The sequence below is a fragment of the Mesoplodon mirus genome (genome assembly GCF_964341445.2).
Source record: "Mesoplodon mirus genome assembly, chromosome: 12".
Taxonomy (NCBI): Eukaryota; Metazoa; Chordata; class Mammalia; order Artiodactyla; family Ziphiidae; genus Mesoplodon; species Mesoplodon mirus.
Genome location: NC_138988.1, coordinates 42,051,968 through 42,069,104, shown reverse-complemented (window position 1 = coordinate 42,069,104; position 17,137 = coordinate 42,051,968). Strand labels below are relative to the sequence as shown.

General features: G+C 42.2%; 1 protein-coding gene across 1 annotated transcript in view; it reads left to right on the top strand.

Annotated features, from left to right (window-relative positions):
• Positions 1–3,596: 3,596 nt before the first annotated feature.
• Positions 3,597–17,137, top strand: part of SACM1L (SAC1 like phosphatidylinositide phosphatase) — a 56,832-nt gene continuing 43,291 nt past the window's right edge. Inside the window, exon 1 of the mRNA XM_082638132.1 lies at positions 3,597–3,746. Coding sequence (XP_082494258.1) covers positions 3,715–3,746 — 32 coding nt within the window. The 5' untranslated portion in view covers positions 3,597–3,714. The remainder of the gene's footprint in view (positions 3,747–17,137) is intronic.

The following is a 17,137-nucleotide window of genomic DNA, read 5'->3' as shown; positions in this document are numbered from 1 at the left end:
TTTTTTTCTTTCTTTCTTTTCCATTATGGTTGATCACAGGACATTGAATATAGTTCCCTGCGCTATACAGTAGGACCTTGTTGTTTATCCATTCTGTATGTAATAGTTTGCATCTGCTAATTCCAAACTCCCAGTACAACTCTCCCCCACCCCCTTGCCCCTTGGCAACCACAAGTCTGTTCACTATGTCTGTGAGTCTGTTTCTGGTTCGTAGATAAGTTCATCTGTGTCATATTTTAGATTCCACATAAAAGTGGTATCATGATATTTGTCATTTCTCTTTCTGCCTTACTTCACTTAGTATGATAATCTCTAGGTCCATCCATGTAGTTGCAAATGGCATTATTTCATTCTTTTTTATGTCTGAGAGCTCTGGATTCTTAAAGGAATATTCGGGCGTTGAAACTGTGTAGGGTCTCACATTTTATCCTACGGGCAAGCTAATAAGCTAGCATGCCATGGTTTTGTGGATCCTGGCAGAAGTTATAAGACTCCTGGGTCAGGGACAAAGGACACTTTATTACTCACAGTAGCAGCAGTAGCATTTCACACTGTAAGCCTTTGCACTAGTTGCCTGAGCTCCAGTTCCTTCAGGGCCCCGTGAAGAGGGCCAGGTGATACCTGCACATGCAGTGGGCTGTGTTACAAGAGGAAACCCAAGCTTAGAGAACCACAATCTTTTATAAATGGGCAGTAAACCTGCCTGACTTTTGCTCCAGAGAGAGACACTATCTCTTCCATCCAAGTCTGTTTACTACGCAAACATCCTTGAAAAGGTAGTCTGGAAGTAAGGCAGTGCCTCCCTCACAAGATGTGTAGGAATGTGAGAGACCCTTGGAGAATCGTCTTTCAAGCATCCAGTTTCTTCACCTGGGACCTTATTATTGAGACTTTTCAGGTCATGCTCAAAACGGTGGTCGTTTATTCTCCTTCCCTTTTGTGTATGTTTTTTCTAATGAGGTTATGACCAAAGAATTCCAGAGGTGAGTGACCCTCTAGATTTAAGGCAACCACATACAGGAAGGCAGGACTTGCAGAGGGAAGGGGCAAGCAATGAGAGAGTGGCTATTCCGATTTTACAAATGTAGGCTGCTGTTTTTCTATGACCCTGATGCTACAAGGGATGAAGATGTAGTCAGGGGAAATGTTGTCTGGGCCAGGGTGTGCCCAGGACTAGAGATGAGGTCTCCCGATTGCTAACTAGCATGGGAGGAGGGGTGAGGAGCCAAGGTATGTGATTGCCATCTATACCCAGACAGGGAATAGCCCTGAGTCTACTCATGTGGTCAACCCTCTGGTGTACAATAAGCCCTCGGGCAGGGTGGCTTTGGGGTCAAAAGCCTGGATTCAAGTTCTAACTCGGGCTCCACCACCAAACCGCTCAAAGAACGTAAGCAAATTTAGTTCCCTCATCTGTAAAAATGGAAATAACAACCGAACTTACCTTACAGGACTATTGTGGAATTGACTGAATTAGTCCAAGTAATGAGCTTAGAGCTCTTAATTTTTCAATAATAGTCACAGGTTTTAAGACTTACTTTATCTTTCCATTGGGACAACTAACAAAATAAATTACAAATGGGTTAAAGTACATGGGAAACACAATACAAACACAATTTGAAAAGAGCAACAGAAGAAACCATAGGGTAAATACTGGTAAACTGGAATATATAAAAGTGAAAATTACTTGTTCAAAAATATTATAAGGAAAAGGAAAATATAAAAGGTAAGCTAAAAAAATTGCAATGCGTTCGATAGCTGAAGAATTAATATCCTTAATATATTTAAAAGTTTAACAAATCTATAAGAAGAAAATGAGTACATATACCAAGAGAAAATATATACATCAAGTAATGTAAGTAAAAGGAAGTTCCGTTTTTCAGTTAAGAAAAGTGCAAAAAGATCATAATGAAATTTATAATACTCAGTGTTAGCATGCAAGGAAACTGATGCTATTGATGGAAATGTGTATTTGTTCAAATTTTTTGGCAGGCAACTTGAAAATATGTACCGAAGTCTTAAAAAGTCCATGAAATGGACCTTAAAAATGGCTCTCTGATCATTCAACATCTAAACATTTATAAGAATCAGAAGTAATTCAACATAGCATTATTTTTTAAAAAGTGTTAAACTGACAACAACTCAGATTCCCAACAAAGAGGGTAATGTTTAAAATATCTAGTTTTTTTATGGGTTATCTTCAAAGAATATTTAATGACCATAAATCTCAGACAAAAAGCTAAGGGGACAAAATGAGAACACAAAGACATTTGTGACAAAACCCCAAATTTGGAAAAAAATACGTGTGTAGGTTTATATTAAAAAGTGTGGAAGAAAAAGTCCATAAGGAAAAATATGACGTTAATAGTAATGACGGCGGGGGCGGGGATTATGACGTTAAGAATAATTATCTCGGGATGGGAATTTGCGTTTTTTTGATTCCCAGTACTTTTCTGTATTTTACAAGTTTCCTGTAATTTGTTCAGGAGGAAAAAACGTTATACTGGAGAGATTAATTGATCGATTGAATGATTAGTTATGGACAGTGTCGGCTGTTTCAGCCACTCTTCAGGTTTGACTCTCCTTTCCGCCACAGACCTTTCGGCCCTTCTCAGGTCTTCCACCCAGGCGCCAATAGAATGAGGGGTAATATATAATACTAGATTACCTGGGGTTTTCGTACTGCAAAAACACCCATGTGCTAAGGTTTCCCGATTCACTGGGGACCAGGAGCTCTCAAGGGACAGGGCTGCAGACTCCGATCACTTTGCGGACCACCTCTAACGCGCGCAGCCGCACTGCAGCGTTCGCGTCTGCGGGGCAGGTTAGAGCCAGAGCTCACCAGATCCTGGTAAACTGGGACTGTGCCGCTTTTTACGTCACCGTAGGGGTTCTGCTCCACGGGAAAAAGGGCCAGAACTGCTGCCTTAAATGCGCTTTTGTGTCATCCGCTAGCTAACCTCGGGCCACAGCACGCCCCCCTACTGCAAAGTATCACCATTCTAGGTGTGTTTTCCCACATGTAACCCATTTACAGAGTCTCCTCGTGTGCATCATTAATTAGGACGCTTTGCAGTTTACAAATCACCTCACACAACTCCGGCTTCCAAACACAGCTTAAAAGATGACATTTCGGGCACAGTACCGTTAAAATTCAAGGTATTTAACCTTCACACCAGAGTCCTAAGGACGTCCTGTAACATGAAACCCAGTTGTGGCTAAAAAGTACGCTTCGAGCCAGCCAGGAGTCGAACCTAGAATCTTCTGATCCGTAGTCAGACGCGTTATCCATTGCGCCACTGGCCCCGTACTAACAAGATGTGCACTGTAGCACAGATCACGCCTTACGCATCTACAACAGGCTCCCCAACACTAGCGCTGCGCTTCCGCCCCTGCACCAGGCGTCGCGGCGCTAGTCCACAACTCCCAAGGCTCCGCCTTTCCCCAACCATGCGCTCCGCCAATCGGCAGCGGTGACGTCACGGCGCTCTTCGGCGCACTCCCATCCGCCGCGTCGGACTGCGCCTTTAGCGTTCTCTAGCGCGCGCGCTAAGTTTGTCCACGGCCGCCTCCCGTTCGGGAGCAGCCCGGCCGGGCAGGGAGAGGAGGTGGGACGAGGCGGGGCGTTGCGGCCGCCGTGCCAGGGTGACCGGTAGCGCTGTATTCGAGGTGGCGGGGCGGGCGGAAAGAGCAGCGAGGAGGCTGTGGTGCAGGATGGCGGCAACAACCTACGAGCGGCTGAAGCTGTGAGTTCCGCGGGCCGGAAGCCGTTGCCCGAAAGCGTCTGCGGGGCGGCGGGTGGGGCGGCAGGTGTGGGCCGCCGGCAGCGGGGAGGCTTCCTGAGTCCCGGGGCGGCGGGCCGGGTGTGGGAACCCCGCGCGCTCCCCGCCTTACTCGCCGGGCGCGGCCGCCCCCGGCGCCGCGCCCGAGTCGCCACAGGCCCGGGAGCGGCTGTCCCGCCAGCTTTTCTCCGCTCAACTCGGCCTCAGAGCCCACGGCGGGGGACCGAAGCTGCGCACCGTCTTCCGGCGAGCCGGGCTCGGCGTTTGGATGCAGCCCTTCGGGGCACGCTCCTCCCCACTTTATTTTATTTTTTATTGTTTGGAGAGGTGGCGGCTAAATTTATCCTTATTGCTTAGGAGAGAAAACGAGAAGTTTTTTTCTTATTTCATGGACCCATAGCAGCATGTTAGAGGCCACACACAAATGGATAAACCTTTCTCTATCTGGGCATTGAAGCCTTTCTGACCGGTCTTTAGGATGCAGGAAAAATTTAAAGTACAGTCAATACTCTTAAGGTCCTAAAAGGTTTACTTGGCTTTAAATATTATACCGCCCAAGCATAAAACAGATTGTTAAGTCCACGTGGACAGCCAGGGGCTACTGTCGAGAATTTTGGCACTGCAAATTGACTTTTCGGTAAAGCCAAGCTCTTGAGGCTCTGAGAAATAGGCTCTGGTTGTTACAGTTGTAAATTAGGTATTTGTAGGGTTTGGGGTTTGTCCTGGGTTTAAAACAAAAGCAAAAACATGTATTTCCCTTAGCATTACTCTCAGCCCCTATGCTTTTCTTGTCTGTGAATAACTTTGTTCTACTCACTTTGTGTTTAATGCTTTACCTCTAGACTGAAAATCCAGTGACCACATCTCAGAAAGTCTTTGGCAGCAGAAGTAGATGTGATTTTTGAGAAGCTTATCTATCCCTAAATAAGTTAAAATATCTTGGGACTTAGGCACAGGTATCGCATTTCCTATACAAGGATATGAGGACATCAGGATGTGGTTTGGGCACTTCCTATGCTCCCCAGAACCTCAAGCTCACTTAACGTTCTGGAAGTTTCAGTTAAAAGGGCTGCAGAATTGGAAGTGAGGCCATCTCGACATCAGATGCTTTGCATAAAAGAAGATTACTTTTTCCACAGTCCACCCCCCTTACCACTTCTCTTCACTGTAATTCCCTTGAAAAGCCCCAGCTGCGCACTTCCCTCCACATTTTTCTTGTTAGGTTTCCTTATTCTCTCCCAGTTCCCCTTCACAAGGTGATCACCTTGTTGGTGAATGAGTCTAGGAAAGTGTCTTTGACTGAGGTACTGGCGGGGCCAGTGTCACGTGTGCTGTGTTGGCTAATTAGGTTATTGTTGTCTACCTGATAGTCACTAAAGGGTTTTCATGTGATCCTACACCAGGTCTCAGTTGTGTTTAAGAAATATGGAGCCTTGGCTTGATTGCCGCTCAGCGTTAGGTTACGAAATGCAATCGAATTTTCCTGTGGCAAAGATTGAATGGGATGGAGAACTTGAGAGTTATGATGATAACTGCCAAGGAGGCAATAAATGCACCAGTCCAGACCTTAAAAAAAAAAAAAGCTCTATATCCATAAAAGAGAAAGGAAATTTGGCACTGAAGTGGTGACGCTGATGCTTTTGTATTGATTTTTGTGAGAAGTGGAAACTATAAATTTGTTTGGGGGAAAAAGTAAATCTGGGGTTATATGAAAGTCATTCTCTAATTTTTCAGTGCTTAACTTTTTTCCCTGAAAAAAAATAGTTGTAAATGCTCCTGTAAATGAAGATACAACTTTTTTACAACTTTGTTTTTCTTTGCCAAGGAGTTTGTGAGTTGGAGTCTCTGCTCTTATTTCTTTTGTTTGGCCCTTGCTGCTCTGAGGTGTGGTTTTAAAATGTGGCCTCCGACCTAAGGTGTATTCTTTTTTAGATGCATTGGAGGTGGAAGTGGTTTCTGACCCATATAAGAATTAGTAGGACATAATGGCCATTTTTAAAAGTGGGTAGAGATACGTTTTAAGGAAGATCCGTACAAGAGATAGTTTGATTATTGTATTATGAAAGTATTGTTACTGGGTTTATTTAAATATCGAAGTGCTTGGGATTTTAAAAATTTGTTCTGTGTTATGCCATACATTTTTTCCAGTCCATCTCTGTCCTGTGGTGTTCACCTTCCTAATGCCCTAAGTTTCATCCTCTACTCCTGCTTACAATCTCCAGTTCCATTTTATTGACTTACAGGAATAAGCCCACATTTCTTAGCCACCTGTATTCTAGCCTCTTCACAATCTATCCCCTAACCTTATTTCCCATAACTGCCCAGTGCTTTTTTTTTTTTTTTTTCCTTTTTTTCCCTTTCACCAGACTTGGCCACCCTCTTTTTGCCTCAAGCTTGGGCTTATTTTGATCCTTCTATCCAGAATGTTTTCTTCCTCTCTCCCCTCTTTACATGCTGATCACATCTATGGTAGAGCCGAGACAACTCAGGCTTTTTAAATCAGAACAGACTTAGATTTATTTAGACTTAGATTCACCTGCTATTTGCTTTGTGTCCTGACCATGTTATTTAATCTCTCTGAATCGGGTTTTCATCTGTAAAATGGGAACGTTTCTACTTCACAGTATTATAAGGACTGAAAGAGCGTAGATGAAACCAGCATACTTAACAGATACTCCTCGTCTCTGCGAAGCCTTTTTTCCAATGTCTTTTCCTTCACTGAGCTCCCATAACAGTCTGCTGTCACAGGAACTAGACACCAAACGTCTATATGAGTTTTCACATTCTGTCTCTTATGATTCATTAGCAGTGTACTTACTGTCTGATGGACACGAGGACTGAGAGAATGATCGAGCCATAGCACTGTTTGAACCACTCACTTTGCTGCCTAGAAATGATGAAGTCATTAGTAAATACTTTGTTTCTCCAACCAGGTAACCAGTATGTAGAACATATTAGAAACACCTTAACATTGATTTCTTCTCTGGTCCTCAGTTCCTAACGTAAAGCCTGGTGCATTACAGGTCCTCAGTGGATCACCTAAGTAAATGAAAAGAACTTTCCAGTATAGAACACCTACCAGTACTTCAAAAAAACAAAACACAGTCTGGGGTAATTTGGAATGTATTCTTTTGAAGTAGCAGCAACTTAAGTCGTTTTATGTATGGTATTATCTTTCCAGTGCCTCTGTGAAGTCTAGGTTGATATATATCATCTGTCATTGTTGAAGACAGGGAGATAATTGCCCTTGGCCCCCACAGTTAGGTCACACAGCCAACCATGGCAGAACTGGCCGTGGAACACAGCAGGCCCAGAGTCCAATGATCTTTTCATTATATTGCATTATTCACATTACCTTTTTTCTCATCAGATTGCTCTCACCTTAGTCCTTGGACATGTCTGGTATGGAAATGAGTTACTTAACAACTGAAAATAATTGACATGTTCATTATGGATTTTTGATGTAGAAAACAATATTGATTTGTTCAGAATTTAAAATTTATACTATTTAAACATCCAGGCAGTTCTTAATATTCCTATTTTGCAACTCCTTTTTTCATTTAAAATCATTTGTGCAAGCCTTTGTAATGTCAAACAGTGATAAGTTTGAAATTGCAAGACAATTAACAGAAATCCATGATTGGAAATATTTAAAACATTTTTTTTCCTTTTAAAGGTCAGGTGAAAAAAGTGTAAGGCAGAAAGTGAATCAGGTTGCAGCTTCTATCTGAAGAAACATTGTTTCCTCAGTTAAGAAGTGGACTTTCTTTTTAAAAGATTGTCATAGCTGTGAGGTCAGCCAGGGGAGAGGTGATAGAATCCTGAGATCAGATGTAAACTAAGCAATTCTGTGATGAAGATATATGTAGTTTATACAGTACAGTGAACATTCAGATTACTCACACATCTCTCTTCTTGACTGCCTTCATCCAATTCCACCTCTCCCATCCACCCCACCCTCCCACCCATCTCTGATAACCACAAATCTTATCTCTTTTCTATGAGTTTGTTTTTGAAGTGTAATTGACCTACAATGCTATGTTAATTCTTCGTACACAGGATAGTGATTTGGTATTTTTGTACATTTAAAAATGGTCACCGTGATAAGTCTTGTTATGATATGTCATCATACAAAGATATTACATAGTTATTGACTGTATCTCCCACAGTGTACATTTCATACCCTTGACTTATTTATAATGTTTTATAACTGGAAGTTTGTACCTTTTAATCTCTGTCACCTATTCCTTTCCTTCCCCTACCTACCTCCACTCTGGCGACCCTCTGTTCTCTGTAACTCTAACTCTGCTTCTGTTTTGTTTGTTCATTTGTTTTTTAGATTCCATGTATAGGTGAAATCATACAGTGTTTGTCTTTCTCTTTCTGACTTATTTTACTTAGCATAATACCCTGTCGGTCCATTGGTTGTTGCAAATGGCAAGATTTCATTGTTTTGTTATGGCTGAGTAATATTCTGTTGTTTGTGTGTGTGTGTGTATATATATATATATATATATATATATATAAAACACACATGTTTTTTATCCATTCATCTATTGATGGGCACTTGGGTTGCTTCCATATCTTGGCTTTTGTAAACAATGTTGCACTGAACATAAGGGTACATATATCTTTTCTAATTAGTGTTTTGTTTTCTATAGATAATTACTCAGGAATGGAATTGCTGGATCATATGGTAGTTCCATTTTTAATTTTTTGAGGAAGCTCCATACTCTTTTCCATAGTGGCTGCCCTAATTTACCAACAGTGCAGTGTTCCCCTTTCTTGACGTTGTCGCCAACACTTGTTGTATTTGTTGTCTTTTTGATAATAGCCATTCTGACAGGTGAGAGGTGGTATCTCGTAGTGGTTTTGATTTGCATTTCCTTCGTGATTAGTGATGTTGAACATCTTTTCATGTGCCTATTGGCCATCTGAATATCTTCTTTGGAAAAATGTTCAGATCCTCTGCCCAAGTTTTACTCAGGTGGTTCTTTTTTTTTAACTTTATTTTTTTTTTAATTTATTTTTGGCTGCTTTGGGTCTTCGCTGCCACGCATGGGCTTTCTCTAGTTGCGGCACGTGTACTTCTCATTGCAGTGGCTTCTTTTGTTGCAGTGCACAGGCTCTAGGCACATGGGCTTCAATAGTTGTGGCACGAGAGCCCAGTAGTTGTGGCGCTCAGGCTCAGTAGTTGTGGTGCATGGGCTTAGTTGCTCTGCAGCATGTGGGACCAGGGCTCGAACCCATGTCCCCTGCATTGGCAGGCAGATTCTTAACTACTGCACCACCAGGGAAGTCCCTGTTCATTTTTTTTTTTTGATCTTGAGTTGTTTGAGTTCTTTAAATATTTTGGATATTAACCCCTTATCAGATGTATCATTTGCAAATATCTTCTCTCAGTCAGTAGGCTGCCTTTTTGTTTCATTGATAGTTTCCTTCACTGTGCAAAAGCTTTTTAGTTTGATGTAGTTACATTTGTTTATTTTTGCTTTTGTTTCCCTTGCCTGAGGAGACATATCCAAAAAAAATATTACTAAGACTGATGTCAGAAAGCATCCTGCCTCTGTTTTCTTCTAGAGGTTTTATGGTTTCAGGTCTTACATTTAAGTCTTTAATCCATTATGAATTTACTTTTGTGCATAGCGTGAGAGAGTAGTCCATTCTGATCCTTTTGCATCTAGCAGTCTCGTTTTCCAAGCATGCTGTCCTGGAGAATGTTCCATGTGCACTTGAAAGAAGTTCTTTCTTTTTGTTTATGTGTATATCTGTTATAGATTTTTGGTTTGTGGCTACAGTGAGGTTTATATGTAGCAGTCTGTCTGTCTGTCATTATTTTAAGCTGCTGATCTCTTGAGTCAGACACATTTTAACAACCCTGCATTTTTGCTCCTCTCCTCCTCCTTACCCCGCATGTTTCCTCTTTTGATATCATCTTTTATATCTTTTTGTTTCGTGTATCCCTTAACTACTTATTGTGAATGTAGGTGATTTTACTGGCTGTGTCCACCGGCTGCAGAGCTCATGGTGTCCCAGAGCTCGTGTTGGCCTGCTGGTGGGCAGAGCCCGGGCCCGGGGGGCTGGGCTGGGTCCTGATACGGCAGGCTGTAGGGCTGCGGTGGTCCTGGGGCTGTCGTCTGCCCACTGTTGTGTGGGGCGGGGATCCCAGGGGTGGTGCCTACACGAGTGGGTGAGGCTGGTCCTAGGTCTAGTGCCAGCCCACTGGTGGGCTGAGCTGGGTCCCAGGGTCTCTGGTGGCAGGGTCCTGGGGATCCTGGGGCTAGTACTGGGATCCCGGTGTCTAGGGGTGGTCCTCTGCCCTTTGGTGGACAGGGCTGGGTCTTGGGGCAGCTGTGGGCTCAGAGGGGTCTTAAGAGAGCATGTCTGCTGGTGGGTAGGTAGGGCTGTGTCTCTGCCTGGCTAGTTGCTTGGCCTGAGGTGTCCCGGTACTGATGCTGATGGAGCCAGTTAAGTCAGTGGGTGGGGCCAGGTCCTTGTGCTAGTTAAGCTAGAAGGAGGACTCCAAAATGGCACTTGCCACCCCCAGTGTCCTTGTGGTAGAGCGAGCTTCTAAAGATGGCTGCCACTGTATGTGTCCCCAGGGTGTGCCAGTTGCCTCCTGCCTCTCCAGGATGAGCAGGTGAATCTGACCCAGGCTCCTTTCAGATTTTTGCTTCTGTCCTGGGTCCTGGAGCATGTGAGATTTTGTGTGTGTCCTTTAAGAGTGGAGTCTCTTATTTCCCACAGCCCTCTGGCTCTTCTGAAAGTAAGTCCCACTGGCCTTCAAAGCCAAACATTCTAGGGGCTCATCTTTCTGATGTAGGAACCCCAAGCTGGAGAACCCGATGTGAGGCTGGCCCCCTCGCCCCTTGGGGAGAGCCTCTGCAGTTGTAATCATCCTCCCATTTGTGGGTCGCCCCCACTGTGGTATGGGTCTTGGTTACATTGGCTCTCCTCCCCTCCTACCCGTTTTGTTGTACCTTCCTTATTTATTTATTTGTTTGTTTGTTTATTAATTATTATTTTTTTGTGGTACGCGGGCCTCTCACTGTTGTGGCCTCTCCCGTTGCGGAGCACAGGCTCCGGACGCGCAGGCTCAGCAGCCATGGCTCACGGGCCCAGCCGCTCCACGGCATGTGGGATCCTCCTGGACCAGGGCACAAACCCGTGTCCCCTGCATCGGCAGGCAGACTCTCAGCCACTGCATCACCAGGGAAGCCCTGTTGTTCCTTTTTTATATCTTTAGCTGTAGAAGATCTCTTCTGCTAGTCTTCCAGTTTTTCTCATCAGTAGTTGCTCTGTAAAGAGTTGTAATTTGGTGTGCCTGTGGGAAGAGGTGAGCTCAAGGTCTTCCTACTCTGCCATCTTGGCCACACATCTCCATGGGCCTTTATTTTCAAAGCTTAATAGCCTTTGAAGTCCATGGTCTCTGGGATCAAGAAGAGAGAGTGCAAGCTCATGCCTATTTTGATATATCTTCCAAAATATGTGTCATCTTAACAGAAACTAGGACTCTGGGTTGATATCAAATCCCCTGTCTTGAAAGAAACTAGGTAGTATTCCTCTTCTGTTAGTTAATAGTTGATACCTATTGGATTCTGATAACCTCACCAGATTATTTTAGTATACAGTATTACTTTGAACTTTAGAGGTTTGATATCAACAGCATAGTTAATGACCAGATAATCTTCTTGGAGGGAATTTCTTTAACTTCTAAGATCTATTTCATAAATAAGTAATGTGAGAGAGTTTTACTGAAATAAGAAACATCACACCAGTTGAGGGCCATTCTTTTTGCAACAGGGAGAGGATTTTGCCTAGATATTTGTTCATCATTGAGTCTTCTGTCTTGGTTTCCATGTACTTTTTACATTGAGAACTTAGCAGAGCCTGTTGACTGGTTAATTTTGGAAAAACTCCAGGCAGAACTTGGTGTTAGTGATACTTGGTAGACTTTCTATTTAGAGAACACCCTGCTTCCTCTTACTCTTCTTATAAGTTACAGTATAACTTCAAATCCAGTTAAAATTTGACCTCTCATGATCTTTCCTTAGCTAAGAGAAAAACAATTTTTAAAATTCCGTTTATTCTGTCACTGAGCCAAAGAAAACATTAGTCAAGGGCCATATAGAAAAACAACTTAATGTATGTGTTTTCTGACTAATTATGTTCTATTCTCTAAGAAAATTGATTGAGCTTTTACTGTCTTGTGTGAGAATACCAATGGTAATGGATAAGCTTAGAGTCCTTGTCTGCAGAGGCTTGGTAGCCTGTTTGGTGAAGATTTTTTTTTAATACATTTATTTATTTATTTGTTTGTTTATTTATGGCTGCATTGGGTCTTTGTTGTTGGGTCTTCATTGCTGCGTGCAGGCTTTCTCTAGTTAAGGCGAGTGAGGTCTACTCTTCGTTGTGGTGCGCGGGCTTCTCATTGTGGTGGCTTCTCTTGTTGCAGAGCTTGGGCTGTAGCCGCACGGGCTTCAGTAGTTGTGGCACGCAGGCTCAGTAGTTGTGGTGCATGGGCTTAGTTGCTCTGCTGCATGTGGGATCTTCCCAGACCAGGGGTCGAACCCATGTCCCCTGCATTGGCAGGCGGATTCTTAACCACTGCGCCACCAGGGAAGTCCCTGGTGAAGATTTAAAAACAAAAATAACAATAAAACCATAACCCCAGCAAAAATTATACCCTGAATGTTTACTCAAGTGTTTCTGACTCTAAGTGCTAGAGAGTTAAAGTTAATTTCATGAGCTTTTGAAATGAAACCTGGGAGCATAAAACTTACAGAATAAAATTTATTGCATAAAACACACTTCAGATCAGTATTAAGGCCAATTAAACAGTGGTGGGAAATGGAAGGAGGGAAAGGAGAAGAGGAAGGCAGCAAAGGCATATGTAGAAAACTGAGTTGGGATGACACTTGCTGTTATTAGATGGATTAATTAGAGCGATTACTTGTAATTACTCTTCTTAGAAATGTTGATTAGCTGGCAATCGCTGTTCATATCTCCAATTCTTGCTCCTATTCTTAAGCCATTTTCAATAACATTTATCAGAGCAGCCTGGTGGCAGCACCCGCAACTTAGATTTTAGCAACATCTCTCTGAGAGATAAGATCCAGCAAAGGTCCCAGAGCCCTTAGGCTAGATAGAACTCTTTACCTTGATCCACAATTACTCTTATTTTTGTTTTTGTCCTTTTAACATCTTTTTAAGCTTAATTTTTATTATAATCTAATACGAGTATGCGGTTTAAAACTAAGTAACACAAAGCTTATGTAATAAAAGAGCACTTTTCAGCACTCCCAACTCCCACTGTCCCAGAGACATCTATCAATACTTTCATTTTTTTAAATGTTTATTTATTTAGGTTGCGCTGGGTCTTAGTTGCGGCATGCAAACTCTTAGTTGTGGCATGTGAGCTCTTCGTTGTGGCATGTGAACTCTTAGTTGCAGCATGCGGGATCTAGTTCCCTGACAAGTGATTGAACCCGGGCCCCCTGCATTGGGAGCATGGAGTCTTACCCACTGGATCATCAGGGAAGTCCCAGTATTTTCATGTTTTTAAGCAGTTTCTTCTGGTATTTTGCTTCACACTTCTAAACAACATGCTTATACTGCTATTTCCTGATTTGTTTTTCAGTTTCAGTCATATGATGACTTTTTACTTCAGAAGATGAGAATTTAGCTTTTATACCTCTCTTCCTTTCCTCTCCTCTCAGTGTGGTTATATTAAGATATTCAGTGTTCACATTATTATGATTGTGTAGGTATGACTCAGATGAAGTCAGTAATGTAATATAATTATATTTCCTTATAAAAATGCTTTGTTTTTCCTTGAATTAAAAAGTTTGCTTGACTTTTCTCTAATGTACGTGTTGCTAATTAATCTTCAGTCACTGGGACTGCAGTAAAACTCCTCTGCTGACGGTAACTGTCAATTCATCTTCTTCTGTGAGGCTTACCTCCAGGAGCCCTATCCCCTCTGCTTTAATCTGGACTGGCTGTTCTTTAGGCCTGTTGCATTGTCCTGGAACCTCCCTTTACCATCATCATGAGAATTTCTTTCCCCTCTCTCCTGTTTTGGATTCCAAGTCTAACTCTTGATTTACTCCATGTCGATGAAACAACTTTTCCTTCTTTCCAAGAAAGAGTGAGAGAGAAGTATCTTTTGAGATATTGCACATCTGAAAATGCTTTTATTCTATCCTCACATTTATTTGTTAGTGTGGCTAAGTATAGAATTCTCAGAAATTATTATCCTTCAGAATTTTAAAGACCTTGCTGTTGAATAGTCCAATGTGTTGCTGTTGAATAATCCAATAGTGTGGCTGTTGAATATTTCAGCGCTTCTTTCTCTTAGTTTTTTTTTTTTTTTTCTGGAAACTTTAGGATTGTATCTGTATGGTATTTTGAGTTTTACGCTTAATGTGCCTCTGTGTGTGTGTGTGTGTGTGTGTGTGTGTTTCATATATTTGGTGGGCCTTTTACATCTGGAAACTTGTCCTTTGGCTTGAGGTTTCTTCTTTGTTTTTGCACTATTTCTTTGATACATTTTTTTCTTTGTGTACTCTCCTGGAATTCCTGCTAAGTGGATGTTGAACCTCCTGGATTGTGCCCCTCTCTTTCTTCCTGTCTTCTTTCCCCCTCCTGTCTCTTTCCATCTCCCCCTTGCTTCCTTCCTATGCTTTTCTGTTTTACAGCTCTTATCTTTTTATTCTGTTCTCAAGGAGAGTTCTTCAGTTTATTTTCCAGTCCTTCTACTGAATATTCAAATTATTATTTCTGCCGTCAGTCCAAAAACATATTCTTGCTTGCTGAATCTCCTCCTCCCCCTCCCCCTCCTTCTTTTTGCTATTTTTGTTTCATGAATGCAATGTCTTCTCTCTCAGGCTACCAGTTATAAATGTGTTTTGAAGTTTTATTCTCTTCTCAACATAGTTTGTTTACCCAGAGTTATTTTTCTCTTTGTTTTGTTCTGTGTCTTCTGTGATGGAAGCTTATCTCAAATATCTGGTGATCCTTGGTTGTCATTTCATGTTTAAGAATGAGGCACTAAAAAATTGATTGGAAGGGTCTGTTTGTGGGTCAGGATTTGTCAATTGGTGGCCTTCACTAGAGTGATTGTGCAGGAACTCAACTGTTTCTTTGGGGGAGGTGCCCTAAATGTCAGCATTTGCAGGTCTTTTCTTTTGGGCCTGTAAGTTTCTTCAGAGACAGTATTCATAGCTCCTTTGGAAGTTGGGGGAAGTGGGATGCTTGGCTGCTAGCATTCTGGGAACCTGGCAGAGGAAGAGGGTGGATGATTTTCCCAATCTGTAAGCAGACCTTCTCTGGGTCTCCAGACTTTACTTGACTCACTGTGGTCCTCAGCTGTGCCTGGTTTCTGGAGTTCAGGGCTTTTCTTGTTGAACTGCTCTAAGCATTAAATCGTATGGTCAGGGAGGTACCTGGACTCTAGGTTTGGGTAGGGATCTGATTGTTCCTTACACAGACTTTGAACCACCTTATTCTTACCCCCAACCCCGCAGTTAATCTCACTGCCCCATCTCATCCCCTACCCAAGTCCTTAGTTCTTGAGGCTTTTCAGCACTCTACAGCTGGAATCTGCTTACTTTGTTGGCTCTCACCCCATAGGCAGTTAGATTCTGAAGTAACTTAATTAGCCCATTTCCAAGCACTTTTCTTCTTCCAGACCTGTATTTGAATGACTAGTATCTGCCCTACAGCCTGCACCCACCTCTTGGTACTACCCAGATTCCATCTTCTGAAAGAATATCAAGGCCTTTTCTCTGGAGGGTTTTCACTCTTGGAAATTCATTTCATTCTACTTTGATTAAAAAGCTAATTTGTTGATCTTCTCATTTCACATGTACCTAGCCAGACTGGAAGTGTTATATATAGTATATTTCACCTTCATATAAAAGAAATTTTCATTTCTAACTATGTAATTTTAAGGATTTTAAACACATGGTGAGGTTATTAACTTTGACTGATTATTAGGAATGTAACAATTAGTAAAGGCCTATTTCTGTGGCTGTATATTTTTTGTATATGATTTAAAGTCTTAATCCAAGATGTGTGTATATATATATATATATATATTTTTTTTTTTTTTTTTTTTGTGGTACGCGGGCCTCTCACTGTTGTGGCCTCTCCCGTTGCGGAGCACAGGCTCCGGACGCGCAGGCCCGGCGGCCATGGCTCACGGACCCAGCCGCTCCACGGCATGTGGGATCTTCCCAGACCTGGGCACGAACCCATGATGCATGTGTCTGCCTTAAGACTTGTACTAGAATGTTCATAGAAGCCTTATTCATAATATCCTAAACTGGAAACGGCACAAATGTCCATCAGCAAGTGAATGAATAAACAAATTGTGATATATCCATACAGTGGACTACTATTCAGGAATAAAAAGGAACATATATTTAGTTTGAATTGAAGACTGCCATATTTGAAGCAGATTTGTTTCCTTTGTTGCATTTCTTATTTTGTATTAAAATTGACTTTCATTTCCTTGGCATACCCCACTCCCACCCCATGGAGGAAATATTAAGAAGTTAGTTATAGATGAACCATAAAAGGATGTAAGTTATATTTGGATAATTAAGTGTTGATTATTCCTCAAAAACTTATAGTCAAAAGTGGTCAGTACAGTTCTGCTACAGCACTTGTTTCTATAACACCAAAAAGCTTCTACATGGTCAGTAAGTAAGAAGTGATGTCAGTGATGGTGTGTGGGTTTATATAAGATTTTTCATTGGCAAGAGGAGTAGAATAGAGGGAGTAGAATTTAAAAGGAAAGGGAAAAGCCCTCAGATTGGCTGCTGCACAGACAGATGTTCTTTCCAGTGTGGTTTAAGAACAGCAGAGATTAGTCCCTGGAAAAACAAACAAGCTAGTTCTTGCCCCAACTCTGGTCAGCTCCTGGAGGCCCTCCGTACCTGCGGGTTCCGTACCTGCAGGTTCCAACTTGGTTGAATCCACGGTTGCAGAGGGCTGACTGTACTGCACCATTTAATATGAGGGACTTGAGCATCCACAGATTTTGGTATCTGGAACCAATCCCCGGCAGATACCTGTATTTACTCCTGTGCCCACCTTAACAACAGCCTCAGTCTCCATTGTTTTAGTGCCTGCAAACCTTTATTTTAACTTTATTTAGTTTTTGTTGATTGTTATTTCCTGAGGCAGTCCCCAGCCATGCTGAATTGCTTGCCTGGAGTTATCCATGTTACCTCCTGAGGAGCCAACTGTTAATTTTTGTTGGACTCAGGTTACAAAGTTGCAAAAATTCTGAGTACTCTGTCCCGACCCTAATTTTACCCCCTTTATTTTTTACTTTGCAGGATGAG